The following is a 15,684-nucleotide window of genomic DNA, read 5'->3' on the forward strand; positions in this document are numbered from 1 at the left end:
ATCAACACATAGCATTATTCAGTTAGTTCCCTTCGACCTCTCAGGTGTTGGGCTGAGGGGGTGGAAGGTGGAATTCCCATCCTATAGTGCCCGGTAGAATGGCGCTTTTCATTCAGATTGTTTTTTTTTTCCCCGGGGTACTTAGGGGCTGTCGGGGTACCTCCTGTTTGTGAGGTTGGGTAATTGGCAGTATATCTTCTGGACACGTTCTGCGGCCCTTGTTTTAAATTCTAGACGACTGATTGTAAACCAGCGTTCTGCTTTTTGAACTCTCGATTGCCGCCTTGTCGGGGAGAAGAGGAAGTTGTGCAGACCAACTGACTCTTTCTTTCACCACTTCGCAGGTCTTTCCAACAGCGTCTCTTTCAGACAGCCTCGCTCGCGCGTCGCTCGCTCCCCGGCGTCCCGAAAGACTGCAGCAGTGCCAGATTTCCTGGTCAGATACGGCCTCCAGTTCTCATGCTCCTGTGTCACAGAGGGCAGGTTGGTGCATGAATAAACCCTCTGATTGCCCCGAGGCCTCATTTGTATATCTCTAATGTCAACTTTCGCTGGGAAGCCCTGCAGGCTGTGCTCCTTCTGTCGCAGGAGAGCAGCAACTCCAGGCGCGACTACGCTTTAATTAACATGCCAGTCGGTTTGTAGGGGTTGTTTACTCAGAGACGGAGCTTCAGAGTTAAACAGCAGCATCTCGTCGACAAGAGGGGGGAAGCTTTTAACCCGTCCGCTGGCAGCACAACTTGTTTAACATGACGTAAACTGTTTGACCTGACGTCTCCTTTCAACTCAGACCTGAACCATTCTGGTCGGGGGGGCATCCTGGGGAATGACCAGGTCTCTGTGAATGCTTGCGCGTGCATGTATGAGTGTGTGTTTGTGTTGGGGTGGTGCACACACACACACACACACACACACACACACTCACACTCATATATACACAGGACATGAGGTAGAAGGGGGGGTGTGTTCCTGGGCAGGGAGGAGTGAGCGAGGAGGCTCGCCTTGCCACTCTCTCTGACATCTAAATAGCCGTATCGGAAAGCAAGTGGGAAGTCAGGGGAAAATACGTTTGGAAAATTGGTTAACTTTGACTGTATTTTCGGAATTTGTTCCAAGAAAGCTCATCGAAAGTTCGACAGAGAACAAAAAATGTCCGGCAATCCACACTTGGAGGGAATCATTTCTGATTTCGAAGGTTTGTAATTTACAATGCTTCTTTTAATTAAATTGCAGGCAATTTATGACAAAAAGGTGGGGGGAGGGGTGGGGGGGTAGAGAATGGGAATATGGGAGCACATGTGTCCAGTTTACCTCGTACGTCTGTGTGCTACCTCAAAAGTGTTTATCATATTGTGGCTGCATGTGTGTTGCTGGGTACCATTAAGTCCAGTCTGGGTGAGCTTCTTTTATCGATCCTGCCGCAGTTACGTCACAAAGGTAACCGCTGAAAACTTCAAGCTCGGACAAATGCAGGGCAAACATCCGTCACAAGTGCGTCTCCCATTTGTTTTCAAAGCCAGTTGGCATTGATTCCCTTTGTGCGACTCTTCCTCTCCCCTTCTGTGTTTCCTCCATCCACGCTTCTTTCCTCTTCCTCCTCCGGTCACGCTGGGTCGCCCCAGCTGTTCTCCTGCCTGTTGTGACACACGCAGAGCGGAAGCCACAAAAAGCAGCCGTTCTCGTAGAAAAACAGCAGAATGGAGAGAATTTACGGGTAATTAGAGGTTAATATTTGACCTTTGGAACCTTCATTTCAAGTCTTACATTTTAAACATGGGTGTCATCTTTAACGTGTGTTTTCTCAAGGCGGCTCCCGCTTTAAAGTGCCGTTTTTAGAAAAAGACAAGATGCCTGCAGTTACCAATAGTGACCACTGTATCAGCCTCGTGAATCGAGCACACTGGTCTGCTGTTTTCGGAGACAGCGAGTTAATCCCGGTTCTATCCCAGCTCATTATGTTTTCCAGTGCATCGGGAAGCTCTGTGTGATCCGCTGAGGAGGAAATAAAGGCGTAAAATAAGCAAAGTCAACGTAATTGATCAGAGTGGTATAAGTGGAGGAATGGAACTCTTGTGTGGTCAAAGCACTGAAACGGCGTCTCTCAAAGACTAGAATGTGTAAACAGGACCGGGAGAGAGGGGGAAACCAATCCAGAATCAAGCCCCTGTACTTTGTGTTGTCAGAGAAACTGTAGATTTGGATTTGCGCCTCCATTTTGGGCCAACCTGGGCCCGATTCACAGTCTTCTGTGTTATCTGCTGGTGTTGTTGCTCTGGTGTGTTTGAATGTTGCGGCAGGAAATGAAATGGTGAGCGTGTGTAAACCAGGCCAGAGGGTTCAGCATGTTATTAGGCTGATTCCAGGGTGAGTTGTGAGGAACAGCTTCTCCGCAGCTCCCAGTGGCGCTCTCTGAATATTTAACAGCAGTTGGCACACGGCGCTGACACCATCGCATCCTCTGCTCGCTCATTTACAAGCACCGTGTGTCCTGGTCGCTTTTTTAAAAAAAATTTCCCCGTCTTTTCTCTTTTTTAATTTGCTGACATGCGTTTTCTGTGCTGGGTCGGGTGACTCGCAGTAAAAAGTGGAAGTGGTCCAACTATAATTTCTTCTTTGAGGTAACTCCAGGTTCCCACTTAATCACATTTTTTCCCCCCACACACACACACTTTGGTCATACCTCTCAAAACAGTCTCTCTCTCTATGTATGACTCCAACTTGGGGTTTTCAATCACATTGTGGGGTCTGATCATCCTTTTAGGGCCCAAACTTGGGACACCCACAAATCAGTCTTCACCTTTCAGGTTGAAGGGTGAAGGGCAAGCCCTGATTTGAGGTTCCTTTGAGGTTAGGGGCTTGACGAATGAATGGAAAAGGAGTGGAAGTCAAACTAAAGGTCCCGTAAGGATAACTGTGTGTGTGGTGCTGCTGCTGCTTAGTGTGTGTGTGGTTCTGAGTCAACATAGTTGCAACAAATCAAAAAAATGATCTGCAGCAAGTCTCTGCTGAATTTCTCCCCCAGTGCTGGACATGGGGTCGTCCAGTCCCACACGGTAATCCTGCACTGGCAGTTTTCAGCACTGCTAACCCCAAAAAATGGACAGGAGGACGTAGTGCGTAGTCATTAGGGTTTGAGCCGTACTCCTAAAATATGTCCTTGGCCTTGTCTCGTCAGACAGGATCTTTTTCCTGGTTTCCCCACGGCCATTTCCATTAATCCTTAATAATCATAGTTTTCTTTGGAAGAGCTCTTTCTGCTTAACTTTCTCTGCTGCCCAAATTTCTGGGGTGATGAACTTTCAGATTTTCAAATCTGCTCTTGCCTCCTTCTTTATTTCTGTTTATCAGTGCAAATTTGGCATTAAGTACAATCACAGTCCAAATCCTCTTATTTTTTTCTTCTCTTCTAAGCTTCCTCATAAAATGTCTAAATATTACCACTGGCAGTTTATTTCCACAAAACTCTGTAGTTGCTAAAGTATAAAGGATGAGTATTGGGATCTTAAACACAACAGGAAGTGTTCACTCTTGTGCTTTCTGTTGTGTTTGCTTAAACTATTTTTAATCATTATTTAAAGTTCATTAATTAAAAGAATCACCAGGCAAATAGCTAAGATTTTAACATGGAGCAGAAAACCACAGCCAAGAAGCTGATTATGCACAGATGCAAAAGGGGTTTTTCTAAAGGGAAATTCAGCGTCCTCACCAGTGCGCGTTCATGGCCGCCTCTTTGATGGCTGCACATTTCATCAAAGGAGAACGGGACGCCAGCAAAGCCGACGTTTTCTCCCCGTCCTCTCGTGTCGTGCTGGTGGTCAGATGCTCGTCCATGTTCCTGCTGCAGGCAGTCGTGCTGTTTGCGCTGCTCCACAGATCAAATGAAAATGGAAATCATTTCATTGGCCGTGCGCCCTGCTGAACTCTGTCACTTCCTGTGACCTGTTACTTTTCCCTTTTGACTCATGATGCCAAACTGGAACTGTTCGTCAGCTGCCATCAAAAGCGCCCCGTCCTGCCTGGGATATGAGAGCTTACGGCTGTTCAGACGCGTTGAGACGGCCGACCACTGATGGAGCAGTGAAAGAACTCCCGGTGAACTTTGACCTGCCCCTTCCCTGGCACTTTCACTTCACATTTTGCCTTTAAGGTCACCTGAACCGCCTCGGGTGACTTTACATTGCAGCTACCTTAACTGCCGTGCGCGCCGCGGCCTCAGGTTTACTTAAATAAAACAGTCGGGAACGAGAACAGGCTCTTAGGGGAGTTAAAAGAAGTCCAAAATGTCAATTTTACGAAATAAATACATCCTATCTATGGGTCCACTTAGCTGCAGCACCTCTAAATGTAGTGACTAAAACTCGTGGCAGCAGCTGAGCTGTTGTAAGCTCTGTTGGTTTACGTTTCTCCCGCTAACGTTATCTTCCTCCATGACCGTCTGTCCGGACCGTCCTGCTGATTGTTCGGTGTTTGTCCGCGAGAGAAAAGGTGACGACGGCGATAGAGGCAGCCTGGATGAACACCTGGGCTCTGTTAGGACAAACACTGCTGATGGAAGTGAGGACACCCCTGCCTCCTCTGCTGGAGGTCTGTCCGGTTTCAGAAGAGACAAGCTGGGGGGGGGGGGGGGGGGGGGGCAAGGAGATGAGACTTCTGGCTGCTTTTAATGAGGTCCCTTTGAAGTAGCCTCATTTCCAGCTCGTAGTCTGGGAATGCTGTCATAGTGGAAATGATATTCCTTCAGAACCATCTGTCCCACTCGTCCCATTGCTCTGTGACCCTGCCCTGTCAAGATTATGTAAAAAGAACCCCAAGCCAAGGTAAAAGCACCAGCAGGGAGCGTGCAGAAGGTCCGACCCTTGAAAACACATGACTATTTCTTTTTTCAGTTTGCAGAGAGCATTAAAGTGCAGAGATTCACCCTTCACTGCACACTCTCAGAATCCAAACAAATGGCTTGAAAAGACGGCACTCAAGTCTTCCACGGAAGACGCCTGAGGGCAAATCAATTCAAAACAGCGGAGAACAAAAATGCTAAGATCTGAGATCGCTCGCAGCTCGCCGGCAGACTGTCTCAAGTCTACATAATGTGTTTTGGTTTTGTTAAAGTTTTCTCTTTGAGTCAGCGCCTGTGAAATCTGCAGAGAGATTTTGGCAGACCGCCTCATCTGGCCAGAGCTCTGTGATCATAAAACACGGCACAGGAAAGCAGCGGTACCATGGATACAATCCACAAGGAAAATGGGCTCGGTCGCCTCTAAATGATTAGTTCATTGTATAGTTTTATGTCGCTCGAGGATGGCTTTTTAATGGCCCCTTACTGAATAATGAACTCTGTTCTTATCAAAACTGGTTTAAGCGGGCGATAGGTGTGCGAGGAACACAATGGCCCTGAAAATGGGTGTGAATGGGTTTGAAATGTGTTAACATCCAGGTCTTTTGTAATAAAAGCAACCTTATCAAAGAGTAAATCAGACCTACTGCACATAAATGTATGCATAATCAACATTAAAGTGCAGGTACAGGGGATTAAACCTCACCTAGGAACACATATGTACAGTTTTTTTTTTTTCATAAAAATACACTGATGACTTTTTTTTTTTTTTTTAGTTAAGAGAGTTTTTAGCTTTGTTAGCTTATCTCGTTAACGCAAACCAAGAACCAAACTCTGGCCTATATTTTTGTTGGGGCTCCAAATGTTCACCGGGCTGGAACAAAGAACCTTATAGCAGTAAATCTGATGAGCAATTGTGGCTGATGAATGTGGGAAGTGCAACAGGGACAACAGTTCTCTCGCTGGGGGCACGGCTGCTTAAAAATAGACATGTGCAAGTACGTGCTCGTCTTTATGACCACTGTGAACAAAGCGAAACGCAACACAAAGACGCATGAAAATGCAGACAAGCCACAAACCATAAACCAATCAAGTCATTGGTGCCGCCTTGTTGATTTGCTGGAAAATGGATGGGTTGGGATCTTTAGGGTGCGCGTGAGAGGACTGTGCCATTATGATACTAGCTCCCGGCCTTTGGGTTGGCATCGCAAATCCCTGACAGGAGTTAAATTCAAGTTGATCCCACGCCAGCGAGTCCGTCACTCAGGACCCCAGTGTAGCAACTTTCTCATGCTACATGCTAACAAAGGAGGAGGAGGCGCCTCGAGCTTGGAGATTTGCCTTAATGAGTGGCGCTCAATGATTCTCTCAGGGACACAATTGTGGAATCTGAAACAGGAGTTTTATTAGAAACTGCATCACAAATTGTAATAAAAAAGGAAAAGTCAGTACCTGTTTATCTGTATTTCCCTTGTATTTATTTGTATGTGTTTTGCTGTGTTTGGATTTACTTGTAAATTGTCATTCAGCTGGGTTTCATTGCCAGTTTTATCTTGTTTCATCGAGTCCTTCTGAGCATTCTCATTTGAGCAACGCTCATTTCATTATCTGTTGTTTTCTTCGTCCGTTTGCTCTCTTTTGGTGATTATAAAAACACTTCTGGACTCTTAAAAAGACAAACAATGTTTTTTTCAACGCTGAATTGATTACAAGTATAAAAAGCTGAGAGCCGGCGACTATTTGTGCTTATTATAGCATCATTAATCGGTGAATTTAACCAGGTATGAACGTGTTTTGTGTTTTCCTGTGCAGCTCTGAAGAGGTCTTTTGAGGTGGAAGATGTTGACACCTCATCCCACTCGCACTCTCCCGGCTCCCGTCGCACAAACAACTCCCCTCACCGCAACGCCATGTCGCCCACCAGCATCTACTACCGTGAGCTGGGTGCTCCTGCCACCGCCACAAACAACAACAACGCCAATTACGCCCAGCCCCGTTCCATCATGGGCGGAGGCGGCTCCAGGACCCCCGAGCCCGTGTCACGCCGTTCAGAACTCAACATCGACATCACGTCTTCCAGCAAGCAAGTGGATAACGCCACCAGCCCGTCCGCCACGCGCTTCGTGTCCAACAGCGCCCTGAAACGCCCCGAAGTCCTCGGCCACTCCAAGACCCCCGAGATGAGCCACAGGAGGGAGGTCACTTTTGCCAAGACGCCCAACGACTCCCCTGTGATCCGCCGCCACGAGGGCAACAACAACAACAACGGCACCGGCCGGCCTCCTGAGCAGAACCACGCCCGCAAGTTCGAGCCCCCTAGTCCCGGCGATGTCCGCAAACCTGACATCAGCATCACCCGAGCTCCTCCGGAAAACAACGGCCACCACCCAGCGGTGCACCACCCGCATCACCCCAACCCCCACCACAACACCATCGTCACTACTTTCCGCTGCTCCTCGCCGAGTCACGCCGGACGGAAGTCCCCCAACCCTGACAGTAAGTAGCTAAAACTGAGGTTTGTATTCATTCATTCGGCGGTTATTGCGCAATCATATCAAGCCTGTCCCAGTCCTCACTGGGAGAGACCCAGGCAGGTCACCGGTCTGTCACTGGAAACACGATTCACGCGCACCTGGAGGGAATTTTGTGCCTCCGATCCACCTAATGTTCGTGTTTTTGGGCCGTGGGGGACCCGCCCGTAACGCCATCCATTTTATTTCTCAAAGATGTCAAATTTAAAGTTAAAAATCAACTTAAAACGCCGATTATGAAGTGAATGTTCATCCGTGGATGATACTGAGTGTCTTTTCTGGAGCTCCATTCGGATCATCGTTGATTCGTCATTAATTCCAAAGCTGTCACTGACGACCGGGACTTTGGATCTCCAGAACTTCTGGCTTCTTATTCAGGAAAAACATGCTCAGAGTGGCACCATCTACTGGTGTGGAGAGGGCAGAACATGCATCCTCAATGGCGTTCCGCTTTCCAGGTTGGTCCACTGCAGATTTGTGGCACCGGAAAACACCGGAAAATCGTACAAAAGTTGTTTTGTTGTTTATGTGGCATCTCATTAATTTGCCTGCCGTCATCTTAACTCATGCCAGAATAATGCAACAGTGGATCTCCCAAATGGGAGGAAGGGTAATAAAATAAGTAACTTTTTTGATTAGTTTGCTGTCTGGATAGAACCAGGATCCTGGAGCATTTGTGCTCTGTTCCTAATGCAGCATTGGGGAGCTGTGGTTGTTGTTACCAGTTAACCACAACAGCACAGGAAGTGAAGTATGATTCAATAGTCATTAATGACCCAGTTGCAGTGGGATTGAACTACAGTCATATTTTATTCACCAGGCTTAAATTAGTTTTTCCTGTGCTGTCTGGATATGACAGAGCAAGATAAAGAATTTCTACTGTGTATTTACAAAGGGAGGGTAGAAGGAGGTCTGTAAATGTTAAGAGGATAGGCAGAATACACACTTCATCTGCAAAGTGAGCACATTTTTAAGAAGCGAGGACACGTTCCCGGTCGTTACAACTTCAAAGGGCTGTTTGATGTTCGAGGCTCGGTTTTTGGGGTTGTGACAGGACCCAGAGTGGGCCGGAGTCAGGGTGAACGCATGTTGTCAATAGGAGTCCTTACAATGGAGCACTTGCAGCAAACGCAGGGACGTTGTTGGGAACGTCGGCTCTCAAGATAAGATCAAGGCTGTGAGAAAGGCAGGACAATCATCTCACACTCCCAACGTGCCACACGACCAAGCGCTTATTTAGCAGCCTGAAATGACGCCCTAGTCAGCGGAATGCTGCGGGCTCCTTGAGAAGATGCTGTGATGCAGACTGATGCTCATGTACAACATCATTAGATCTGAGTCTCACATGCATTAATAGAGGGCTCTTTTAAATCACACACAGCCCCGTGGGATGCACACTGTCATGCTTCTGCTTGGTATTACCGTGCATATAAATGTGTGTGTGTGTGTGCTAAAGTCTCCCATGTTCGTCTCACAGCATGTGATGGTGGGGTAGGCTGTTATTTGTCCACATGGCGAGGCCCTAATTGGGGTCTTAATGAAGGGTGACCTGCCCAGAGGGCCTTGGGGCTCCGGCTGGGCCACCCGGAGGGAAGAAAGATCTCAACAGTTATTCGGTACCATTATGTGGCTGCATCCACTTATTTAAAAAAAATAAAAAAAAGCAAAACTCTTTATGAGGAAAAAAACTGAGGAGAAGCTAAAGTTTTATTTTTAATGCTGGCAGTGTTTTAGATCCTGAAAAACACTTTCCTGCCAATTCAGTTTTTCCAGTAGGAAATGACATCACACATCCAGCATCCTGTGCTTCCTTCCGTCTTCTGTCAATGCATCGGCTCCCCCTCCTGTGTAACCTCGCTGCCGAGCGCTTCCCCTCGCTCCGGGGTCGTGCCATCGGCTCCCTCGCCGACATCCATCCATTCTGTGATGGAAGCAGATTTAAAGATAGGCTGAGGTGTCTGTGCATAAGGTCATCGTGGAAAAGGTCAAATATGCCCCCGGGGCAGAAGTAAAGGGGGACGGATCGTCCAATAAACCAGAGCATGAAGACGACAGAAAAAGCAAGTTTTTTTTCTTGCTTTAACACAGGCGCCAGAACTTTGGCCATCCAAGAGGAGTGCTGAATTTATAGATGAGTGATTTTAGGGCAAAACTTGAGCTGCAGCTTCACTTCAGGCTGAACAGGGAGAGATTAGCATCAGGTTTGTTGCTGCACGTTCAGCCAGACGGAGGAACTTTATCTTGACAGGCAGCTCTGCTCTTCATCAATCTATGAGAGGCTGCAGAAAGGCCCCTGCCCAACCACCTAAAAAATCTCAACCATCTAGGTTCAGAACCAACACCTTCAGAGAGGATACATAGGTTTCAGACTAGCCTTTCACTCTCGTCTGCTGCTTTACTTGCATGAACTCTCCCTGATTGGGTCAAATTGATTATTCATGTACAGTTGTGTACTACACAAGTTGTAATAACTACAAGTGTCCGTTTGCTAGTAAAATACCATTTTTTATTACTTATTTTAAATCCAATGTTGCATTTCCTCCCTTGGGTTAGCAAAGGTTAACCCCTGAGCTAATGGGATGGGTTCAGGCTATCACTGAGGCCACTAACAGTAGAATTTTTCGAGCGTATCATTTGACGGACAATGTTTCGCCCCCAGCAGAGATGGATCCATGATTCTGGCGCTTATTTCCTGCAGTGCCATGGTGACCTGGTGCACAAATTAAAAAAATATCTGCCCAAACATGCACACCGAAGGGGCAAAATGGTACGTTTCACATGTTCTGCATAAATAAACACAAAGTCTTGAATCTTTCTTAAGGTCCAGAAGCAGCAGCCGCTTGTCTTGCATGTGGATTAACCTTCTGGTGGTGGGGCGGGGGGCGGGGGGGGGTTGCAAAGGGACTGAGGGAGATTTGTCCCAGCCTGCGCAGGTCATGAAAGGGCACACGCTCGCACACAAACTTCAACTATTTTCGTCGTACTTTGTCATCTGTCAACGACAGACAATTCCAGGGACCCCTTCCTCGAGGGTGACAGCGTATCGAGGTCATTCCCCTCCCACTGTAATTACTGCAAACTGATCCACAGCCATTATATGGCCTGTCAGCTAATTACCCAGATAAAAAGGGAAGAGAAGCAGAGAAAAAAAGGAAGGAGGCATTTTGCCTCCATGCTTGTGCTGGTGAACGTCGCTGCTTAAAACTGTGCAAGTGCAACTGGTGTTTGGAATTATTCCATTAAAATTACAGATGGAAAGGCACAATAATTGACACAAAATAAACAAATAAACAGTGACACAGATCATCTCTTATTACCGATTAGGACTTTTCAGAGTTGACTGACAGAAGATGGTTTTTATTGTTCATGTGCTTCCAAAAGCAGCCACCAGAGGGAAGCGTGTGATCAATGAAATCTGAAAACACACGTTGCACATAAATTTTAATTCCTCCATTTTGGAGCCACAAGCGAATCTAAATGAGATCAATTATTCGTGTTATTTAATTATTGGATAAGCAAATTGGCATTTTCCCAACATCCACCACTGCTCCATTTCAGCTCCATAAATCTAGCAAAGAGATGTCACAGCTGTTTGGTGCGTTGCTATAGGATACGCTCTTTTTCTAAACAACGACTGACAGTTCTTTGAACAACGTGGAGAGTAAGAGCATCCAACATGAAAGGATCTTTTCATTAACTTACATTTGAGGAGGGGAAGGGAGGAGCTACGAGATGTGAGAGCGATCAGCCACGCTGCCCCAGATAAATGTTCTCTCCCTCTTTCTAGCACACACACACACACACACACACGCACGTGCACACACGATTTCCGATCTGCCCAGTTAAAGCTTTCGGAAGTTGGAGTTTATGTTGAGCATCTGGGGGAAGTCAAGTGTTACAGAAGTTTCCCACCACTGCACAAAGACCTTTGTCCTGTTTGGTCATCTCATCGGATCCCTAAATGCAGTGAACTCACTCTTCTGTCATTTACTCCAACACACACACACACACACACACACACACACCATAATAAGCCTTTTCCATCACCATAAAAGAAAATACAAATACGAGGATATTGGCCATCAGCGGGTTGATGAACTGAGGGGAGATAACGTCGAGCCTCGGCTGACTTTATCTTCATTAAATTGCTCGTCTTCCGTCTCTCCTGATGTGAGATACCACCGCTGGAGTTTCCTTGTTCAAGATATTGATGTAAAAATCATTTCCGTTATCTCGGCCAAGGAAATGAAGGCAAAAAGCATCGCCGAGCCTTCGAATGGAAGCAAAAATCCCGCTGTGCCCATGTGGTCCTCGGGATGTTTACTCTATGTCTGGGGAAAATAAATATCACGAGATTAGAATCGATGGACGTTGTGTGTAATTGTTTGTTAATGGAAAGCAAAAGTTGAGATGAGGTCACTTTTTGCTCCACAGTCTGCTACCCGTGCTCAGCTCTATGTGTGTGTTTGCATGTGTGTGTGTGTGTGCGCACGCATGAATGCCCACGCTCACACACAGATGGCCTTTTGTACCACGGTCCAGCCATCTGCTCCAATGTGTCAGAGTCACTTGAGCAGGGTGCAGAGAGATTCGAGTGCACGGCTGTATCCAAGGAAGCATGTGTGGGGACGTTAGAAGTGAGCGGTCCCCTCGCTGCTGCCTCTTTCCTCTTCGTGTGTCCTCTTCTACGAAGATTCACCTCACAGTGGCTCGTAGAACACCGGCGCTGCTCCATCTCAGCGGTTCCTGAGCTGGGGAGCTCAGATTTCAGCTCCCTGTGGAGCAGTGGTGAGGGCTCTCCCCGCTCTGTAAATGCACCCTCATGTTTAAAATAAGTGTCTCTAACCCTGCAGAGTGGTGATGGAGGCATTTTCCCCGTCCTGTGGATCTAAAACCGGGCCAGAAGGACCAGGCCAGGCCGAAGCACTTTGTCATTTTTAGTTTTCCTGCTTTTTCCTGCAAGGAAAGCATCCCGAGACTCTCTGGCACGAGTCTAAAAAAATGGGTTTTGGTTTTAGCTGAGCAGGATGTGCCACCCACTGACTGTAAATATGTCACAGCCCAGCGACAGTGCTGAAATAAAGCATCGTGTTTCTGTCGTTGTCGACAGTGGGCAAGAACTTCAACCGACCGTTTCATCTAAGAAGGCAACCTTCCCGCACCTTAAACCATGAATATGCCACCAGAGTGTTTAAACAGCTGTAGAACGGGACTTTATGGATCGTGAGAAAAGCCTCAGAAGTGGCTCTCTGGGGTCCTTCGTGTGACCTTTCACCTCCTGATTTAAGGTGTCGATGCAGCAAAGTGACCTGTTGAGTCATCGCAGAGTAGAAGACCTTTGGCTTCTGTTCAAAATGAGGGGAAAAGCAGATGAATTCAGTGATTTACTGAGTTAACTGTCAGCTTATAAGCCAAATTCCTCCCCTGGATATGGAAAATTCGATACCCTCGCTTTGCTGGATGTTTAATTCCCGAGCTTCTCCTGTCCTCTCTTTGTTTTTGAACTTGAGTCATCTCTGTCCATCGCCTCCCACAGATCCAGTGAGGGGGCCAGGGATTCCCCAGAAGGCTGGTTCCTTAGAGCTGCTCTGTGTTTGTTATTCATCAGGGAAGGCTGTTCAGAAACAGGCAGCAAACACTGTCTTGCTTATCGGAACTAGCGACGAGCTAGCTCCACTTATCTTATCCGTAGGATAGTTAAGTATTTTAAAGCAGCTGCTGCATAACTGGGCGACGGGCATATTTTTCAAGCTAACTTTTTTCTTTGTAGAGACAAACAGAAAGAGGCTAGCAAGAGAAATGGCTTCTGCAAGCAGCGAGATATACAACAACCGCGAGATGGAAGACGTTTGTGAGTATCTGCCTGGTTGTCTTCCGTACCATTGGGAGGGAAAGACAGAAGGACTGGTTTTCATTAGGACCCCTCAAGCTGATGCGTCTTTAAAAAACCCACTCTGCTCAAACTTTTATTGCCTTTCTCCTTCCATTCGTGCTTAATATGCATACTGGATACTTTTCCTCTTGTGGCTCAGAAGCAAGTATTTGTGGTGTTGAGAGCCGACTGTAACCAACCCCCACTCTGTGCCCTTTTTGTGGTATTAATTAGTCCAGCTGGGAGAGTTTTGCAGGGTAATAACAGTGTAAACACCCCTGTAAACAAACACTATCTGACCTCAGTATCGGCTCAGTTGATTTTTCATCATTACGAGAGCGGCTCGGAGACTTGCCTTTGCAGAAGCGCTCGGGTTCGCGGCACTTTGGGGGAAATATGCGCAGTATTGTTGTCGTCGTTGTTGTTGTTTTTACCGCGAAGGTGCGACGCAGTTGGGGAAACATGCACGCTTGAATCCGCCTGCAGTGTCTCTGATTTCAGCAGAAACGGGGGGGGGAGGTGGCGATGGGGGCGTGAGGGGAGGGCATTTCAGGATGTTGACATAAACTCTGCTCCTTCATCTCTCTCACACACACACACACACACACGCCTGTCTCCATCTGCACCACAGGGGAGTGGAGCAACCACCGCAGAAAAACACAACAGGAAATCTGTAACAGATCCCAGTTATCTTCCCCAGTAAATATCCCATCCAAGCCAGATGTTGCTCTTCTCTCCCTCTGTCCCCGTGGCTACTTCCTCATCCAACTGTACCCCAGCTGCCCCTCCTCCCTCACATTTTATGACCTCTTTCTCTTGCTCCTTTGCCCCTCGTCCTCCCTTCTGCCCCCATTGCTGAGTCACTCTGCCTGCCTGAGTCATGGAGGTGAATTTGTAAATCAGCTCCATATGCCTCTGATTTGGTTCCCACCAGCAATTAGTCCCGGCCTGTAGGCCAGTCACAGAGTGTTTGCCAGTAACCCCCCCACCCCCACCCCCATCCCCATCCCCACCCCCGCCCACCCCAGCCCAGAATCTGATGCTGCCAAATGGCCGCAGGGTCTCAAACATCACAGACAGCTGTAACCTCAATGATGAGGCAAATTCTTGTCGTTTCCATAATAATCTGCTCAAATCTTCCTTCAAATGTTTTGAAAGCGCGCACGATCAGATTTGATTCATGACGTGCACTTACACGCCGATCAGTAACCGACAGTCCTAAATAAATTTAATGGCCATAAATAACCAGTTCAAAGATGCTTCTTAAGCCCTCATGACTAGAATCACAGAGATTTCCTTCATTTCATCTTTTGTTCCCACCAGAGGAAATTTTAGATCATCTGTTTCACACACATCGCTCCTCTTTTGATGTCTGGAAAGAGATCTATGATGGAAAGATTCTGGTGGGAACTTCTGACGAGGTGACGTTACTCTAAATATATAATGCAAAATGGTTGCATGCACTCTGCTCACTTTTGCAAACAGTTCTGTCACACCTGAATGTGCACTGGGGACTTTATGTCATATCTACCTCCATGCACCCAACTTCAAGAGGAAGGAACCATTTTCCGCTGAATGCTGCAAAAACCTGTTGCAGCTGACGCGCCGGCTGTTTCCTTCCTTTCAAAATCGTCACGTAGAGCAGATTTTCACAGGACTGTTGGGTTTTTTGAGCTGTTTTAATCTCTTTTAAGGCCTCAGTGCAGCATAATTCCCTGAAGCTGAGACCAAATCAAAACAGTGGTGCCGCGATAGCAGAACAGGGCCAAAGCCAAAAAGATGACGATCAGGCATGTTTGGCTTTCTGTCAGGAGCTCTTTACAAAAGCACCAGTGCGAGACTGACGCCTGCTAGTTCTCCATGGCTGCAACAGCCTTGAAACAGCCACCAGGGCCACGTGTGGTTGCTAGGTAACGCATTGAGACACACAAAGTCACAACTAATTGAGCTGATCCAAAACAGCAACTGGCCAACTTTAAGTAATGAAGTTGAAAGATGCAGACGCTCGACCATATTCCTGGGGTTTTTTTCTCTCTCTCTCACTCGCTCGCTCACTCACTCACTCACTCACTCACTCACTCACTCACTCACTCACTCACTCACTCACTCACTCACTCACTCACTCACTCACTCACTCACTCTGTGGAACATGGTTCGAGGTATTCTGCAGGCACTTTCTCTCAATAAGGGGTGTGTCCGGCAGAAAGCCTTCCCAAACTGCTTGGGATGGCAGTCATGTGACCTCGGGTGGGCGTGGCCTGTGGGCGTGGCCAAGGGAGCAGCCGCGGCAGTCCAGCCTCACCAGCTGGAGCTGTGATTGGGAGTAGAAGAGAGTGGAGAGAAGGAAAGGAAAAGGGGTTAGGTAAGTTGTTGCTTTTTAGGTTGTTGGGGTTTTTTTTTTGCTGTGTTTATTTTGTGTTGTATCAGGAAGGTTGTGAGTGATTCTGAGA

The 15,684-nt window shown here is 47.3% G+C and overlaps 1 protein-coding gene across 6 annotated transcripts in view; it reads left to right on the forward strand.

The window, feature by feature from the left end:
* Positions 1 to 15,684, forward strand: part of septin9b (septin 9b) — a 40,224-nt gene that overhangs the window by 9,853 nt on the left and 14,687 nt on the right. For 2 of the 6 annotated variants that reach the window (XM_011612363.2, XM_011612361.2), the window contains exon 2: positions 6,644 to 7,327. In XM_011612363.2, coding sequence (XP_011610665.1) covers positions 6,644 to 7,327 — 684 coding nt within the window. Of the gene's footprint in view, positions 1 to 344; positions 484 to 1,043; positions 1,196 to 6,643; positions 7,328 to 12,948; positions 13,214 to 15,460; positions 15,597 to 15,684 lie in introns of those variants that run through there. The other 4 variants (XM_029850124.1, XM_011612360.2, XM_029850125.1 and 1 more) reach the window with 4 other exon arrangements.

This window comes from Takifugu rubripes, chromosome 17, assembly GCF_901000725.2.
Source record: "Takifugu rubripes chromosome 17, fTakRub1.2, whole genome shotgun sequence".
Classification (NCBI taxonomy): Eukaryota; Metazoa; Chordata; class Actinopteri; order Tetraodontiformes; family Tetraodontidae; genus Takifugu; species Takifugu rubripes.